Below are 15,488 nucleotides of genomic sequence, written 5' to 3' on the forward strand. Positions count from 1 at the left end.
ATGGGCTTTTTCGAGCCTGCTGCCAACATTGCAGATGTACTGCAGTTGGAGAGGGAAAGGGGGGGGAGCACTGCTTGAGACACTGGAAATGCCTCAGTGCTCCCTCCTTCTGCCTCCCCTCTCTCTCTCACACATGCAGGATGCATGTAAAGGGCTTCAGTAGAAGCACAAGGAAATTCCAAGACTGGGAACTGCCTCAAACTCATTGTGGAAACACAAAGGAAAAATGACAAGCTGCTAGGACATACACCCAGGAATAATTGTCAGCATCCAGCTGTCATTCTTAAAATCTTGCATGCTCAGGGAGACTGAAGAGACGAGGCTTCCTGTTCAAAACAGGCAAGTTGCTCTCAGAGTTGGGAGGTTGAGATTTCATGCCCACTGGCACAATTGGTCCTGTATACACATGTGCATAAATTTACAGGTATGGAAGTTTACATAATCTGGGTAGGCTATTCAGGTTGCAGAATCCAGTATTTCTGGGAGCAGAATCTGCGTCAGGCTGTTGTTACAGAGTTTCTATTTCTTTTACATGCACATAGCTCTATCGGACAATAGAGGTCTGTGTTCCTCTCACATGTTTATAAAGCTGTCAGTTGGAGCTTCCTGAAGATCATGTTTAGCTACTGCCCACGTTTAGCTACATTACAGATCACCTTTTATTCCTCAGCTCAATTCAAACATTTGTTTCCTTCCATCAGGACTTGGGAGGAATTCAACGTAGTGCTAAGGAGATAGCTCCATCAGCACACGCATTTCTGCTTGGCTGATGGAACAATCTGCCCTCTCCTCCCTCTGCAGGATATTCTGAGGGTTCTCTCAACTCCTCCAGAGCCAGTTTGGGGTGTGTGTACAAGGGATGCCCAGGGGAGAGAGATGGGGGAATGCCCCACTGAACTAGCAGAAGTTCTGGTAGGTTTACTTCGCTGAATCCTGCCCATGGATTCTAATGTATAGTCTTGGGAAACATTGCTCAGACTCAGCAAAGATCAACATACAGTTGTCTGGTATCTGTCATGTGACACACATTAACCAATCAAAGGGGGGGGGAGCCAGAGTGCCTCATGCCGTTATCTGGTATTAAATATACAAAGAGTGAAAAAGGAATGACCATTTTAAAATCAGGTCTGTGGTTCAGGCCTGACATTTAGTATGAAATCCAGTGGGACGGGAGCTCTGGCAAACCTTATAATGTCAGGGCTGGGAACTTACTGCAGCCTGGACTCATCATTATCTTCCTACTCCCCTTTCAAAACACACAAACACACACACACACACACACACACGATGCCATGTGGGGAAGGTTCCCCTTCAGTAGCGATTCGTGCAGGTGGAACGGAAGATCTGCATGCGGAAACTTGTTTGCACATGAACATACTGTATTCGTTTCTGCACAATATCAGGAGCATGCTTATTTGAAGGGAATGGGAAGGGAGAAGCTTACAACTACCAGAAGATAATTATTTGATACATTAATGAGTGGCTTAAAGGATAAAGATGTGACAAGCTACTTCTTCCATGTGGACGTGGTAGTGCTTGACACTGCAGCCCCCCATTACAATCTTAGAGTCATCCTGATCACACCAACAGCTCTCCTGAGATGTATCAATGCCTTAAGCAGCAACTACAATATCTGCCCAATCCCTACTGTTTTTGCTTCAGCTCAGGTGCAGAGGAACACTCACCATGTGGAAGCAAATTATCAGATTTCAGGTTCCGTTCTCCATGCTGACTAGGAAATAATCTTTCCACAAAAGTAAATGTGTACTAGAAGGGCACTTCCAGATGAGTTACTTTATTGAACACCCACCATGATTTGTTTACAGGGAAATTAGATGACACTGGCTATTTGTTGAGCATTCATCCTGATTTGTTTGCAGGGAGGTTAGATGATGTTATGTCAAAGCAAACGCCATCCCACACTTTTCAGGGCATTTCCCCATCACTCTTCTTATTGCAAAAAAGTCAGATCTTTAGGGGAAGTGAGTTTGTTGCATAAGACTCTCCCGATCAGTTATGATTGTGTAACCTGAATTTGCCAGAATGTGATTGAATCCCATCTGAAAACAGTGGCAATATGCAAGCATCCCCAAAAGTCATTGTTAAAGAATCCATTTTCTAACCAAAATCTTGCCTTAGAACTGAAGCCTTTCCCCTCACTCTTTCATCACTGTTACTCACAAGCATTCGAGATTTTACACAATCAAGTGCTGTATAAATTTTATGAAATAAAATTAATTAATTAATTAATAAAGCCTATTGCTCCAACAGCTTACTTTTTTATGTGATTCCTTTTGTCTTCAGCAAAGGTCTTAAAAAGCTGTCAATACTCATATTTTACACTGGGTTTTGTAATATTTTATCAGCCTGTCTTTAGCACGCTCTTCCTTCCCTACAGAGAGGCAAAAGGCTTGGTGGCAGGCAGAAAAGACTTCATAGATTTGAGGAACCTGGACCAAGTATCTTCTCAACCCTATATTTTCTTACATGAACATCTTCAATGTATGCACAGAGATGGGTTTGATGTTACATGTGAACTGAGCCACCAATGGACTTCAGTTCCCAGGCCTCAGGCCTGCTTGGCCAATGGTGAGAGATGATGGGAGTGGTAGTCCAGCAATATGTGGGGGGTCATGATGTCTATGAAAAGGATATTTGAGACTGCAGTCCTATATCCATGTAACCTGGAAGTAGCCTGAGAGATCCGTTGGACTTACATTTGTGTAGACATCTATTGGATCAGATTGTAAATTATCTTCTTCATTAAATTCAACAAGATAGATGGACACACACGTTGTGTGCATGTTTCCCCACTTATAGCAACATTTATGCAGTTGTCTTTGGTGCTGATCACTCTGTATTATGAATACAGTGGTACCTCGGGTTAAGTACTTAATTCGTTCCGGAGGTCTGTTCTTAACCTGAAACTGTTCTTAACCTGAAGCACCACTTTAGCTAATGGGGCCTCCCACTGCCACTGCACCGCCAGAACACGATTTCTGTTCTCATCCTGAAGCAAAGTTCTTAACCCAAGGTACTATTTCTGGGTTAGCGGAGTCTGTAACCTGAAGCGTATGTAACCTAAAGGGTATGTAACCTGAGGTACCACTGTAACATTATTTGGCAAAAGCTCTCAGAAATGTGAGAGGTTATGTGAAGCGATCCTAGATGTGTTCTAAACACACAGGGCCATTTCATGGGATCTTTGCTGATGTCACCAACCTTAATGCCCTCACCGTTTGATAGCAAGGACTAGTTGGATTATTGTACAGATAAAGATATTTCCTAAAACAGATAAGACCTTTATTAGGCAATGGGTTGGTTCTTGTGTTTAAACTCCATGCTATGTTTTCAAGGTGAAAAGGGTCTGAAACAAAGTTGAAGCATCTGAGACAGTTTCAGATGGAAAATTTTAGAGGGAAAGAACTGGATAAAGTCCAGGGTTGTTGTTGTTTTTCCTTTAGTGAAGCCTTTTTTGGAAACTGAAACAAAAAAATGCTTGTCGATGCAAGGCAGTTTGTTATATTTAAGGATTAACATTTACAGGGAACTTTCAAATTTCCACTATTTCGAGATGGGTTTGCAAAGCACATTACAGTTTTTGATCCCATTTGATTTCACAACAGTCCTGTGGGGTAAGTTGTCAGCAATCCCATTTTACAGATGGGAAATTGAGGCAGAGAGGCAATGACTCACCTCAGGTTGTACAACATCTAAATCTCCAAGATCCAAATGAAACTCCCTGTTTTTTTGTACCTATGTAGAACAATTTGCTCTTAAAAGTTTTGACACAAACGTAAGCAAACGTTTCCATTCCGACAGCTAAAAACAACCACCCTCCAAAAAGCACACACAGTTAGGGTTGCACACAACCCTTTTATTTTGGCAAAATACAAATGGTTATGATCAGAGTGAGCACTCAGCGCCCAGTGAAATAGTCACTTGATTGCTCTCCATGCACCCGGATTAGGTCACCAATGTACCCTTTGAGCCAACCACAGTCTAACTGCAGGGTGATGCAATTTGCCAGGATTCACTCACCAAGAGCAGCAGCCCACATCCTGCCACACTTTGAAAGGGTCACATGAATCAGCCCACAACCCACCACAAATCAATTGCTTTTACACAACTGCAAATTCACAAATGCCAACTAGAATGACAGCTATCCATGGAACAGACCAGTATTTTGAACAGCAACAAAAACCCTAAAGCACAGAACACTTCAAATGTGATGCTTCTGAAACATTATGAAAAAATTCAGTTCACCAGACAACTGCTCACAGTGAGTTAAACTGGAAGCTTGCACGGAGAATGACCAGCTTTACAATAGGCTTATTTGTTGCTTCACATGCACCTCTAAAGGTAACTTGAAGGGAGATTTGAACAACTTTGGGACAGATCCACACCATGCATTTAAAGCACTTCCAACACACATTTAAAGTGCATGACTTTCCCCAGAAAATCATCGGGACTGTAGTCCCCCCCCCCTCACAGTGCTAAAATTCCCAGCACCCATAACAAACTGCAGTTCCCAGGATTCTTGGGAAGGGGAGTCCTGTACACTGAATGTGCTTTAAATGTATAGTGTGGCTCTGCCCTTGGTTTATTCTTCTGAGTGTATTATTATCAGCAGCAGCAATCCTCCCCCTCAAGTAAGTTCTCTGCCCCCCCCCCCATAACAGCCCTAGGAGTCATCCAGACAAACCCAAAACTAGCCCTGTTTAGATATTCCTTCCACATGAGTGACTGCAAAGTGGAGAGGAGAAACGTGTTCGACCTTTCTGCAAACACACACACACACACACACACACACACACACACGTACATTCAGATAGAAGGTCTGCACAGATCTATACAGTTACCAAAGTTCATTTGTCAGCCCCTGTGGCTAATCACACAGTATATAAAAAAAATCTACAGCATCCCAATTAATAATCATTTACATAAATAATAGGATGCAATATGTATCCTTTTGTAATCCTTACAACAACCTGCAAGGTAGATGAGAATCATTATATATGTTCAAGGGATCTCTCCCTACTTGTGACTCCCAGCATACTGCGTCTGATATTGGAGGCAGAACACATTTATTATGGCTAGTAGCCATTGACAGCCTTACGCTCCATGAATCTGCCTATTGCTCTTTAAAAACCATCCATGTTGGTGGCCATCGATACATCTAGTGGGAAAGAATGCCATAGTTTAACTATCTGCTCCATGAAGAAGGACTTCCATTTCTGTCCTGAATCTTCTGACATTCCACTAGTATTACGGTGCAGCGAGGGGGAAACAACTCTCTATCCACCTTCTCTACATCATGCATAAATCTTACGCACTTCTATCATTGCCAGCCCTTACGAGTCTTCTTTTCCTAAACTGAAAATCCCCAAATGTTGCAACCTTTCCTCAAAGGGGAGTTGCTCCAAGCCATTGATCATTTTGGTTGCCCTTTCCTGAACCTTTCCCAGCTCTACAGGATGCCTTTTGAGGTGCGGTGACCAGCACATGGTGTTCCAGTAGTTGCACCATAGATTTGTATAATGGATCTGAAGCTGAGAGAGTGTGGTTTGCCTAAGGACCACATGAGGAAGGCAGAGGGAAGATTGAAACCAGTGGGCTTCCTGATTCACAGACTAGTCTCTTAGCTATTATTACACTGGCTCCCCCAACTCTGTGGAGTGAGTTCGGTGAGTCCCGGGGAAATAAGAAAATATATTTTATGTTCTGTGATGCAACAACACTTTGGAATAGTGGTGAATCCTTTAAAATGAAGGCAATCTGGCAACTCTGAAGCAGACAAGACATGCTTACTTCATTGTGTGACTCAAGAGCAGTATCCACAGTTGCTTTGAAGTGGTTCAGACCAAAGGAGGCAGAGTTTAAGAATGAGAGAGTGGAGAACATATTACAGAAGCTCTGGAGAGGCAAAGACACAGTACACAATCTGCCCTCATTTGTTCTCTTAAATGCTAAGCATGATGTCACTGGGGGAGGCTGAGCATACAAAATCCTCTTGCCTTGGCTTTGCTCTTTTCAAGCTCTCGCTCACAAAGGCCATTAACCAGCAGGAACAGCAAATGGTGCTGCAAAGGATCTGAAAAGCACAACAAGCTGTGTGTGTACATGTATATTACTGGTAACAAAACTGACTCTCAAGCCTGAAAATGATTATCCAGAGGCATCACAGAGGGCAGTACGCTATTTGTAGGGCTGCCCTATCCAAGCCCAGTTTAAAGATAAAGAACCATGAGAGAGAGCTGCAGGGATGCTGCCCTGCAGGGAACTTAAGGGGCACTTGAACAGGCACACACAGCAGCTGAGCACAGTCTTCTCCATTACGGTGAAATGTTTGTGTTTCTATTTAGTCATTCTTCCTATATTTACATAAATTAGTGTAAGCACATTTTATGCAAATATATGTCATCTTTTGAACCTTGCTTTTGATTGTGCCTTTCTTTCTCTCTCCACTCCCCTTCCTCCTTTTTGAGGTTTGTAAATAGCCACCCTAGGCAATGCCTGAATGATCATAGTTACATTGCAATATTTCCTATTAATCCAGGAACCAGCAATGGAGCCATTAGTCACAGCTCCTGCTTTGCATGCAAAAAGCTATAGATTCAATCCCTGGCTCCTACAGCCACGACTGGGAAAGACTCCTGTCTCAAACCCTAGAGAGCTGCGGCCTGTCAATGGGTTCAATACGCAGCAGCTGGATCGATGATCTAACTTCATTAATACAGTGGTTCTCAAACTTTTTTCTCTGAGCCACACTTTCAGAATAACAATTTGCCCATCCCACATTATTATTATTTTTTATGGATGAGCAATACATTGGGGGGTGGGGTTGACTCCTAGAAGTGCTTCATTTATATCATAGAATACAATTGCTTTATAATATTATCATGGGGCATCCAGAAAGTATAAAACAATGCAGCTCCATAAGAACACAAATCATTCCCAAAATATAATTATAAACGAGACTCTTGTGTATGTACCTTAAGTATGCATGCAAACTGAATGAGAGGTGTGAGCATGCAGTATCACTTAAATGTTCTTGCTCTCATTTTGCAAATGAAAAACAAACATTTTGATACCATACTATGAGTGCGACACTGAACTGTTTCAATGTTAACTTTGATTGTCCTTGAATCTTTCCACCACACTTGCCACACCCTTTGAGGTCCACTGCCTCAATACCTCTATTCATCGGGATAAGGCTACTAGCCTAGGCTCTCCTTGGCTCAGGCTGTACTCAGCTCCCTTCCAATTTCTGCTCATGTGACCTGTGCAAGTCTTGTAGTCGGCCTTAAAGTAACAGTACCCTATACTAAAGTTACTTTGAAAAAAGCATTAAGTTTGTGGTCTTATTGCTCCATGATTTCATGGCTAAGCGCCATACAGAGAGCAGGAGCAAAAAAAATAATATATTTATTGGAATGTAAGCCTGCAGGTAGGGAGTGTCATATTTTGATTTCATGTAAGCCACTTTGGGAGCCTTTTTAGCTAAAGAGTGGGGTACAAATGCTCACTATAGATGATAGATAGAAAGAAAGAAAGCAACTGACTTTTGCTGCAGGCCTGTGCCAATTTGAAACACATGGCACTGGATGCAGCTGTGAGCCATTTCTTAGGTGGACTTTATGTGGACAGGGCTGGTCTTCTCCTTGTTTTCATGAATAGTTCCATGATGCAGGCCTAGCATGCACCACATAGTTTGCAGGGCAGAAGTCACATACTGCTCTCAATGGAAAGCAGTTCTAATTCAAGCCAGTATTGCACAAAGTGGCCATGTAGTGGACCCTTACATTGTCAGTATCAAAAACATGTGATTCTGCATAGTTCTGAGTGTACTAAAACATAAAAAGAGGCTGAAAAAAAGGAATAATTGGAATGTACGGGCAAGACCTACATTGTACATTGATTCATAGGCCAGATCTGCACAGCTTGTGAACCACCAAGCAAAAGACAGCCCAGCCCACCAGCTGAATCTTGTGGCTTGTAAAGTGCTTTACAACTTCTTGGTTTTTGCTATCCTGGGCAAGTAACAAAATCAGGTGGTCTATTGACTCCTTGGTAGGCTAGGTTTGGCTACCACCACACACTGCACTCTGTTGTAAGAGGCATGTTTTATGTGTGGGTGTGTGGCACTTGAGACTCACTCCCATAGTCCTCCATGTGAAGAATTTACATGCTGAAGCTATGCATGAACTGCTCAAAGCAAACCAGAACTAAAACCTACATGCAGCCAGTGGATGCAGTGCAAATAAATGCTGCTGATATCCATTCCCTCCATCTGATCAAAGTCATCCAATCTGTGCTGCTAATTACAAAAGAAAACCCATCAAAACTAGATATTATGTGGCTATGGTTTGTGGGAGGGATTACTATGTTGCTCTCTTCCTCCTCCTCCTCCTCCCTCTCCCTCTCTCCCTCTCTCCCACACTCTCTCTCATGTTCCGTTTCTGCTCCCGCTGGTTCAGAGCACTTAGACAGACAGGGTTATATAACCTTATTTATACTTTGCACAATTGTGCATTTTTGCAAATTGGCTCAGTGGGACCATAAAACGTTGTTGCTGATGGCGAGGAACAGAGGAAATGCAAGGTGCACTCATTTGAAAGCAGGTATCATTGCCACGCATGAATGTACAGAACTCCTCAGTGATTTGCAAGAGGGAGAGAGGACCCAAGAAAATGATAGGTAATCTTTGAGGCAGCAGAGGGCAGGTGCTAATGTTTACCAGTATTTATTTAGGAATTCTTATGCCACCACAACACAAATTCATATAAAATATCAGTGTGACTTATATATAGAAGCATTTTCATGGATAACACTGATGTGTACAGAAGCATTGCAGGGCAGCCCTGAGTATCAGAAAAGTGAAGCGACTTTCCATGCAGTGTTGACATTGCTGCTGCTGACTCCTGACCCTGCCGGGACAGTGGATGCGACTGTGTAACTCAAATTGTGTTGCTGGACCACAACAGGGCCCCAGGATAGACCAGAGCCGAGTTCAGTTTTTGTTCGACACTGCTGCGCTCCACCCTCACTTGGTGGTTTTCTCTAGGACATGTGGTTTTGCTTCCAGTGTGGATGCCCAACAGCTAAAGCCAGGAACGCCCAAGATAGCCATACAGCTTCCCAGCTCCTACTTCAGTCATGCCAGGTGAATAAATTCAGGAACAGACATGGGCTTGGGGGGCGAGAAGGTGGCAGCATGTTCTTTGCTTGGCTATCAGACACATTTTTTTTAAAAAAGGAAGTAATTTGACACAAAGCTACAGCTTTCTCGTCTGCAAGAAGTAGTAGAAGAACACCAGACACACCCAGCTTTTCCCAAAAGCAATGAGGACAGCCTGAGCTAGCCAATGTGGCTGAATTCAAGGCTATATAGTCATTTCTAGCACACAGATGTTCTTTCTGGGAAGGAAGGGTCAAAGCTACACTAATGCTGAGGCAAATGGAAATCAGGCTATGACAAAACACTCTTCCTGAGTATGGGCAGTGGGTGTTTCTTCATGAGATAACTTCTGCTCTGAAGATTCAGGGACAAAGTTACATAATCAAAATGGCGTGTGTGTGTGTGCGCGCACACACACACAGAGGCATACACAGTGTTTTAGCACTGAGGTGGCTAATCTATGGCCCTCCAGATATCATTGAACACCAACTCACATCAGCTCCAGTCACCCTAGCAATGGTCAGGAATGAGGGTAGTTCTAGTCCACACAGAGCTTCCTCAGCCCTGCTTCAGGCTGTTCAAAGCACTTGACAGAATTACCTCAATAATTCTTACCACAACTCTGTCAGTGCTGGTTCTAGGCCCAGGGTTGTCGTTTTTTGTTTGGGTGGGGGTAGGGGGAGGGCCCTCAGAGGATCCCCACTTCCTCAACACCATCAATCCTTTAATGTGGAAGAGGGTATTTCAGCTTTACATGACAACGTCCTCCTGCTAAGGAAGCCTGTTCAACACAACTATTAAAGGTGCAGGAGCACACACACACACCCGTCCTCTTTTGCACCTGACAACCAAGGGAGAAAGTCAAGCAAATGAGCAGGCAGTGGCCACACATGGGGGTGAGCAGGGTGACAGGTGACTCAGAGCCAGGGAGTTTGGTCAGCGTTGGGCTTTGGCATGTGACCCGTGATGTCCAAGCCCTGAATTTGGTTAGACTGGCCAATATTATTTTCCCTATACTGCAGAAGATGGTACCCACTCATGACAGAGATGAGATTTCAGCGAGAAACATCCTGGTTTATGGTCCAATCCCTTATCTATACTATACCACACAGTGGCATGCCTTTGCCTCCTCCTCCTCTGCTGCAGAAACATTTCTGAACTTCAACAAATCTGTGTCATGGTGCTTTAAAAAAATAACAATCTCTAAATTTCTGTTAACTGCAAAACCACCACAACGAATAACTACAAAGAGGAATTATGGCTTTCAACCACCTGCTAACAGTTGAGAATGGATAATGATGTGACCAAGCGGCTTCAGGCTTCAGTAACAAGATATGGCCCAAAGTGGTAGACCTACATTTTGGGGGGCCCTGTAGTTTGAACTGGGGTCTGGGATGAGGTCTGGGAAACCACTGTTGTCTTCTTCAGTTGGATTGTTCCACAACAGATCACCATACCTTTACATCACCTTTAAAGGTAAAGGTAAAGGTACCCCTGCCCGTATGGGCCAGTCGTGTCTGACTCTGGGGTTGCGCACCCATCTCGCTTAAGAGGCCGGGGGCCAGTGCTGTCCGGAGACACTTCCGGGTCACGTGGCCAGCGTGACAAAGCTGCTCTGGTGAGCCAGCACCAGCGCAGCACACGGAAACGCCGTTTACCTTCCCGAAATAAAGCGGTACCTATTTATCTACTTGCACGTGCTTTCGAACTGCTAGGTGGGCAGGTGCTGGGACCGAACAATGGGAGCTCACCCTGCCGTGGGGATTCGAACCACTGACCATACGATCGGCAAGTCCTAGGCGCTGAGGTTTTACCCACAGCGCCACCCGCATCCCTTATATCACCTTTACTGACCCTCAAACTTCAAGATTGTTGAAATATATGCAAGAAAATAATAATAATCATGCAATTCAAATTGGGTCTACTAGATCCAAAAAAATTTAAGCAATATGGACTAAAGTCGCCTCTGGAATTAGGGGCCCTGAAGCTTAAGCTTCATTAGTTTCATTGTAGATCCACCCAGGCAATCAATTTACATATTAAGGATGCTACATTTCACTGGGTCATGCCATTGTTCCCTCTAGCTCAACATGGCCTACAGCAACTGGCAAGGGCTCTCCAGAGATTTTGACGGGGATTCTTTCCCAGCCCTACCTGGAAATGTCAGGGTTTGAACCTGGGGTTCTTCTGGATGCAATGCAAATGCTCTACCACTGACCATGACCCTTCCTGCTATGCTAAGTGTCTTGAGGAACTGCACATCATTTGGGATTGAGGCTGAAACACTTCTTTGATTAAATCAGCAGCACAAAGACGTCTTAAACTTTAAACCCCATTTTCCAGCATGGTGTGCTCTTGCCCAAAAGTAAATTGCCTGTAAAATGAGGCAGTGCAGGGAGAAATATCTGCAGCAACCGTACTGAATTAACCTTCATTTTCCAGGGTTATGCTACCTACACAGGGAATACGCACGCACCCGGGACACCCTATCCTAGCAACGAGAAACCCCCTTGCCCAGCAACTAAATCTCTCCAGGCAGCAATACAAACATTTCCAGAGGATAAAGAGCGGGTGGAAGCTCCTGCCTTTTCACACAAGTTTTGGCACGAAAGGCAGCGCTAAACCACAACACACAGGCAAATAAACTGAGCGGCCAACATCCAGAATATAAAGGCATCCTCCAGCCAGAGCTGGGATAGCCCCCGCCCCAGTTCTCCAAGCTTCCCCACCACCACCAACTGCCCAAATTCACACTTAACAGGCTCTGCATTCATTCTCTTCCCTTGAAAATTCACCCAAAAACTGGAAAAGAAGGGGAGTGGGGATGGAGTAGGGGTAAGAATCAAATGAAATCCAGATCCAGAAAACCGTTTTGACCCTTGCTACTTCTCTAGCAACAACATCTATGTGCAGACCATAAAAATGGTGAGGGGAAGCCAGAGTTAAAGAAATGCAACTTATAGAATGCTGGAGTGAAATAAGAGAGGTTGGCTGATCTGCTTCCAATGAAGCTGAAGAACCCACAAGGGGCAATGGGTGAAAGTGGGGGTGAAAGACAGAAACACACACACACACACACACACACACACACACACACACCCTATCAAATGACTCCAGCACTCACCTGTAATCCGGTCCCTCTCCATCCCGACCAGATGTATTCAGCATCCGCCTGTCCCAAATTGTACTTTTTAACCACTCTCCCTGTTGCTTTCCCCCAGCTTTCCTTCTCCTCCTCCTCCTCCTCCTCCTCTTCTTCTTCAAAAAATGTTTTTAGTCTAATTTCTTCAACCGGCTGCAATCACGAATGCACCCAGATTACCACATTTCCATGTGCTGATCATATGTTTGTGCTCCAAACTGAAGTAGCTTTGTCTCATTGAAATAAAGAGAGAGAGAGGAATAAAGAAGGTGCCAAAGGCATGACCCAGGAAAAAAGAGAGAAATTCAATGTGATTTCTCTCTTCCCCCCCCCCAACTCGAAAAAAATATATTCTGCCACGTGCAGGGCTAAACTGAGAAACTCAGTTCACCCGCAAGACAGTCTTAAAGGCACAGTGCGTACATTTCCAGGACAAGGCTGCCGCTCTCTTGACTTGTCATTTAATATTAGCTGGGAGATGCTCTGGAACTTGGCTCCTTGAAACAAAGCAAGCAACTCTCCGCCAGCTGCTAAAAAGTCTCTCCTGATTTCTCCATGCTTAATTCTGCTGCCGTTTCTCCTCCTCCCCTACTTTTTGGGCTTAAAAAGCACTTCGTAGCTCCAGAAGCCAGCTGATTCCTCCATCCAGCCTGGTCTGAGGTTTTGTGATTGGTTTTTTTTTTGGGGGGGGGTCAAATTATACACAAACTATTCTGCTGATGAAGGCTGACTTCACTCCTCAGGAGAGAGAGAGAGAGAGAGAGAGAGAGAGAGAGAGAGAGAGAGAGAAAGAAAGAAACACAGGCTGTTAGCTACCAGGAAGGATTACGGCACATGTTTGCTGTCTCCAGTGAAGAGGCTTCCTACTCAGTCTTGGCAAGGAGCTGCTGTGTTGCCTTGGCACGAGGAACTGGACCTTCCCTTGTCACATTTGCCAACAGAGAGATGGGGCTCCTACAGCTGGCCTGTAACTGAGAGGCTGAAAAATCTCTCTTGCCAGTGATGGGGTGGGGTGGTGGTGGTGGTGGTGGTGGTGGTGGTGGTGGTGGTGGAAGAGCCTAGAGGGAAAAGGCTGGATCTCCAGGAGCCCCTGTCAAAAACTCAAGGTGATGAAGTCTGTGCTGGCAAAGCAACCAACCAGGGTGGAAATTAAATGGAATGGTCACAGTGAGCTCACCAACAAGGTGGGGTATCACAGCTGGTTTATTAAATTGTTGCTATGACTTGGGAGGGTGCTGGCATGGGCATCCCCCCTTGCAATGCCTACCAGAGAATGGACTTGGACTTATTTGCAGCTGTCAGGGCGGGTCTGCAATGGGTTATTTACAGCAACAGGATGTGCTCATTTAGCATCTCTTCCCATCAAGGCAGCCCACCCATGCCTTGAGCTTAGCCATCATTCATCCCTGGTCTACCCTACAAGAGGGGACCATAGCACGGTTTTTGCAGCATCTCCTGGCCGCAAAACCGAAGGTGTGGTTTGGATTGCTGGTGGGTGGGTGGAAATGCCTTTTGGGTGCATGGCTGGACTGCATCAAGCTGGCAGAACTTGTGTCTTACCAAGCCAAATGCAGATCACCCAGAGCTTGAGAAAATTCCTGGCTCTACTGCCAGGAGGTTGTTGAGCTGCTGGCAGGCTGCCATACATGGCTAAGTGGGCTGCATTTGGCTTGCTAGGTCCCAAGTTGTGCAGGCTGGGCTAGACTGTCCCTTTCAGCTCCAGGGTTTGGTCAACCAACATCTCTCCAGCTAGTTTTTAAAAAACGAATAGGTTGATTGCAATATGTCAATGGTCATGCATGTGGAGTTTCACGAAGCGGCCATTAGCAAGCAACCAGATTCCTGCCAGTCCTATTCATAGCGCTGCCTCCACACAAATTCTGCACAGATAGCCAATGCTAACAAATGGGCCTGCACTGGAAACACTCTACAAAGCACTCCTGTGGAAACAAATGTTGCCAGGCCCACAAGCTGCTGAGCCTGAAAGTATTCTTCAGATCTCCCAGTCCAGTTTCCAGTAAAGAGAGGAAGGAGCCTCCAAAGCCATTAGTCCAAAGGTGGGGAACCTATGACCATCCAGTGGTTGCTGGTCTACAGCTCTCATCACTCCTGTCCATTGACCATGCTGGCTGGGTCAGATGAGAGTAGGAGTTCAAAAACATCCAGAGGGCTGCAGGTGCCCCATCCCTGTGTCCATGCCATTCATCCAATAAAATCCACCACTTTGACTGTTACAGTGCAGTAAACCTGACACAAATCCTGAGTGGATTCCCTAAGACGGTTGAATAGCACCTTGTACACCTCTTTCTGGAAACACCGGCAGCCATGCTGGCACCAAACATATTGCCCTGCTTTCCTTTGGACCACATCAGTGAGGCTGAGAGGGCGGTCCTGTCATCTGGACAGCCCAAGGACTCCATACACAGCCTAGGCTTGCACCATGGAAGGTCACTTTGGTGCTTCTAATGCAGCTGTTTGACTTCACTCCTGGTGGTGCATTCCATTGTTTCTCAAGACAGACAGATGCCAACAGGAGAAAGACCTGTTTTATATATGCAGTGGGTTGTGGGACTCGGAGGAAATTTTATGCACCCATAGACTGCATGAAGAACATGTGTGATGCAGAATGTATGTGTGCTCAGTTCATGTACTGCCTGCCTGCCACACATGCTTCCAGGATAGGTGTGTAAGCCAGAGACTCATTTTGCACTTCTCACCCACATGTAGCTCAACCATAAACTGGGAGTCTTACGAACCCACCCTTTGTCTTATTGTCAACATAACATTTGCAAATACAACTGCAAGGTTTGGGGCACAGGTGTATTATCCTCACATTACACATGAATTCATGGCCGAACTGAGATTTATTTATTTCTATTTATTTAGGAACATAAGGTAATCCTGCTGGATCAGACCAATGGCCCATTTACTTCAGCATCCTGTCCACACAGGAGTCAACCAGATTCCTGTGAGAAGCCTGCAAGCTGGACACAAGTGCAACAGCATCCTGCAATTCCCAACAACTGCTGTTTGGAGGCATGCTACCTCTGACAGTGGAGGCAGAACATAGCTGCCATCTAATCCTCTTCTAAAGTCATCCATTTTAAAGCCATCACTGCCTCCTGCATCTCACATTTATTCCTTCATGGAACCCAAAGTAGCAGG

The 15,488-nt window shown here is 44.9% G+C and overlaps 1 protein-coding gene across 3 annotated transcripts in view; it reads right to left on the minus strand.

The window, feature by feature from the left end:
- Positions 1–15,488, minus strand: part of SEPTIN9 (septin 9) — a 217,685-nt gene that overhangs the window by 155,756 nt on the left and 46,441 nt on the right. Inside the window, exon 1 of one of the 3 annotated variants that reach the window (XM_083487583.1) lies at positions 12,306–13,504. The exons of the other annotated variants lie outside the window; for them this stretch is intronic. Coding sequence (XP_083343709.1) covers positions 12,306–12,327 — 22 coding nt within the window. The 5' untranslated portion in view covers positions 12,328–13,504. Of the gene's footprint in view, positions 1–12,305; positions 13,505–15,488 lie in introns of those variants that run through there. 3 annotated transcript variants of the gene reach the window in all.

This window comes from Podarcis liolepis (assembly GCF_965112155.1).
Source record: "Podarcis liolepis genome assembly, chromosome: 2".
Taxonomy (NCBI): domain Eukaryota; kingdom Metazoa; phylum Chordata; class Lepidosauria; order Squamata; family Lacertidae; genus Podarcis; species Podarcis liolepis.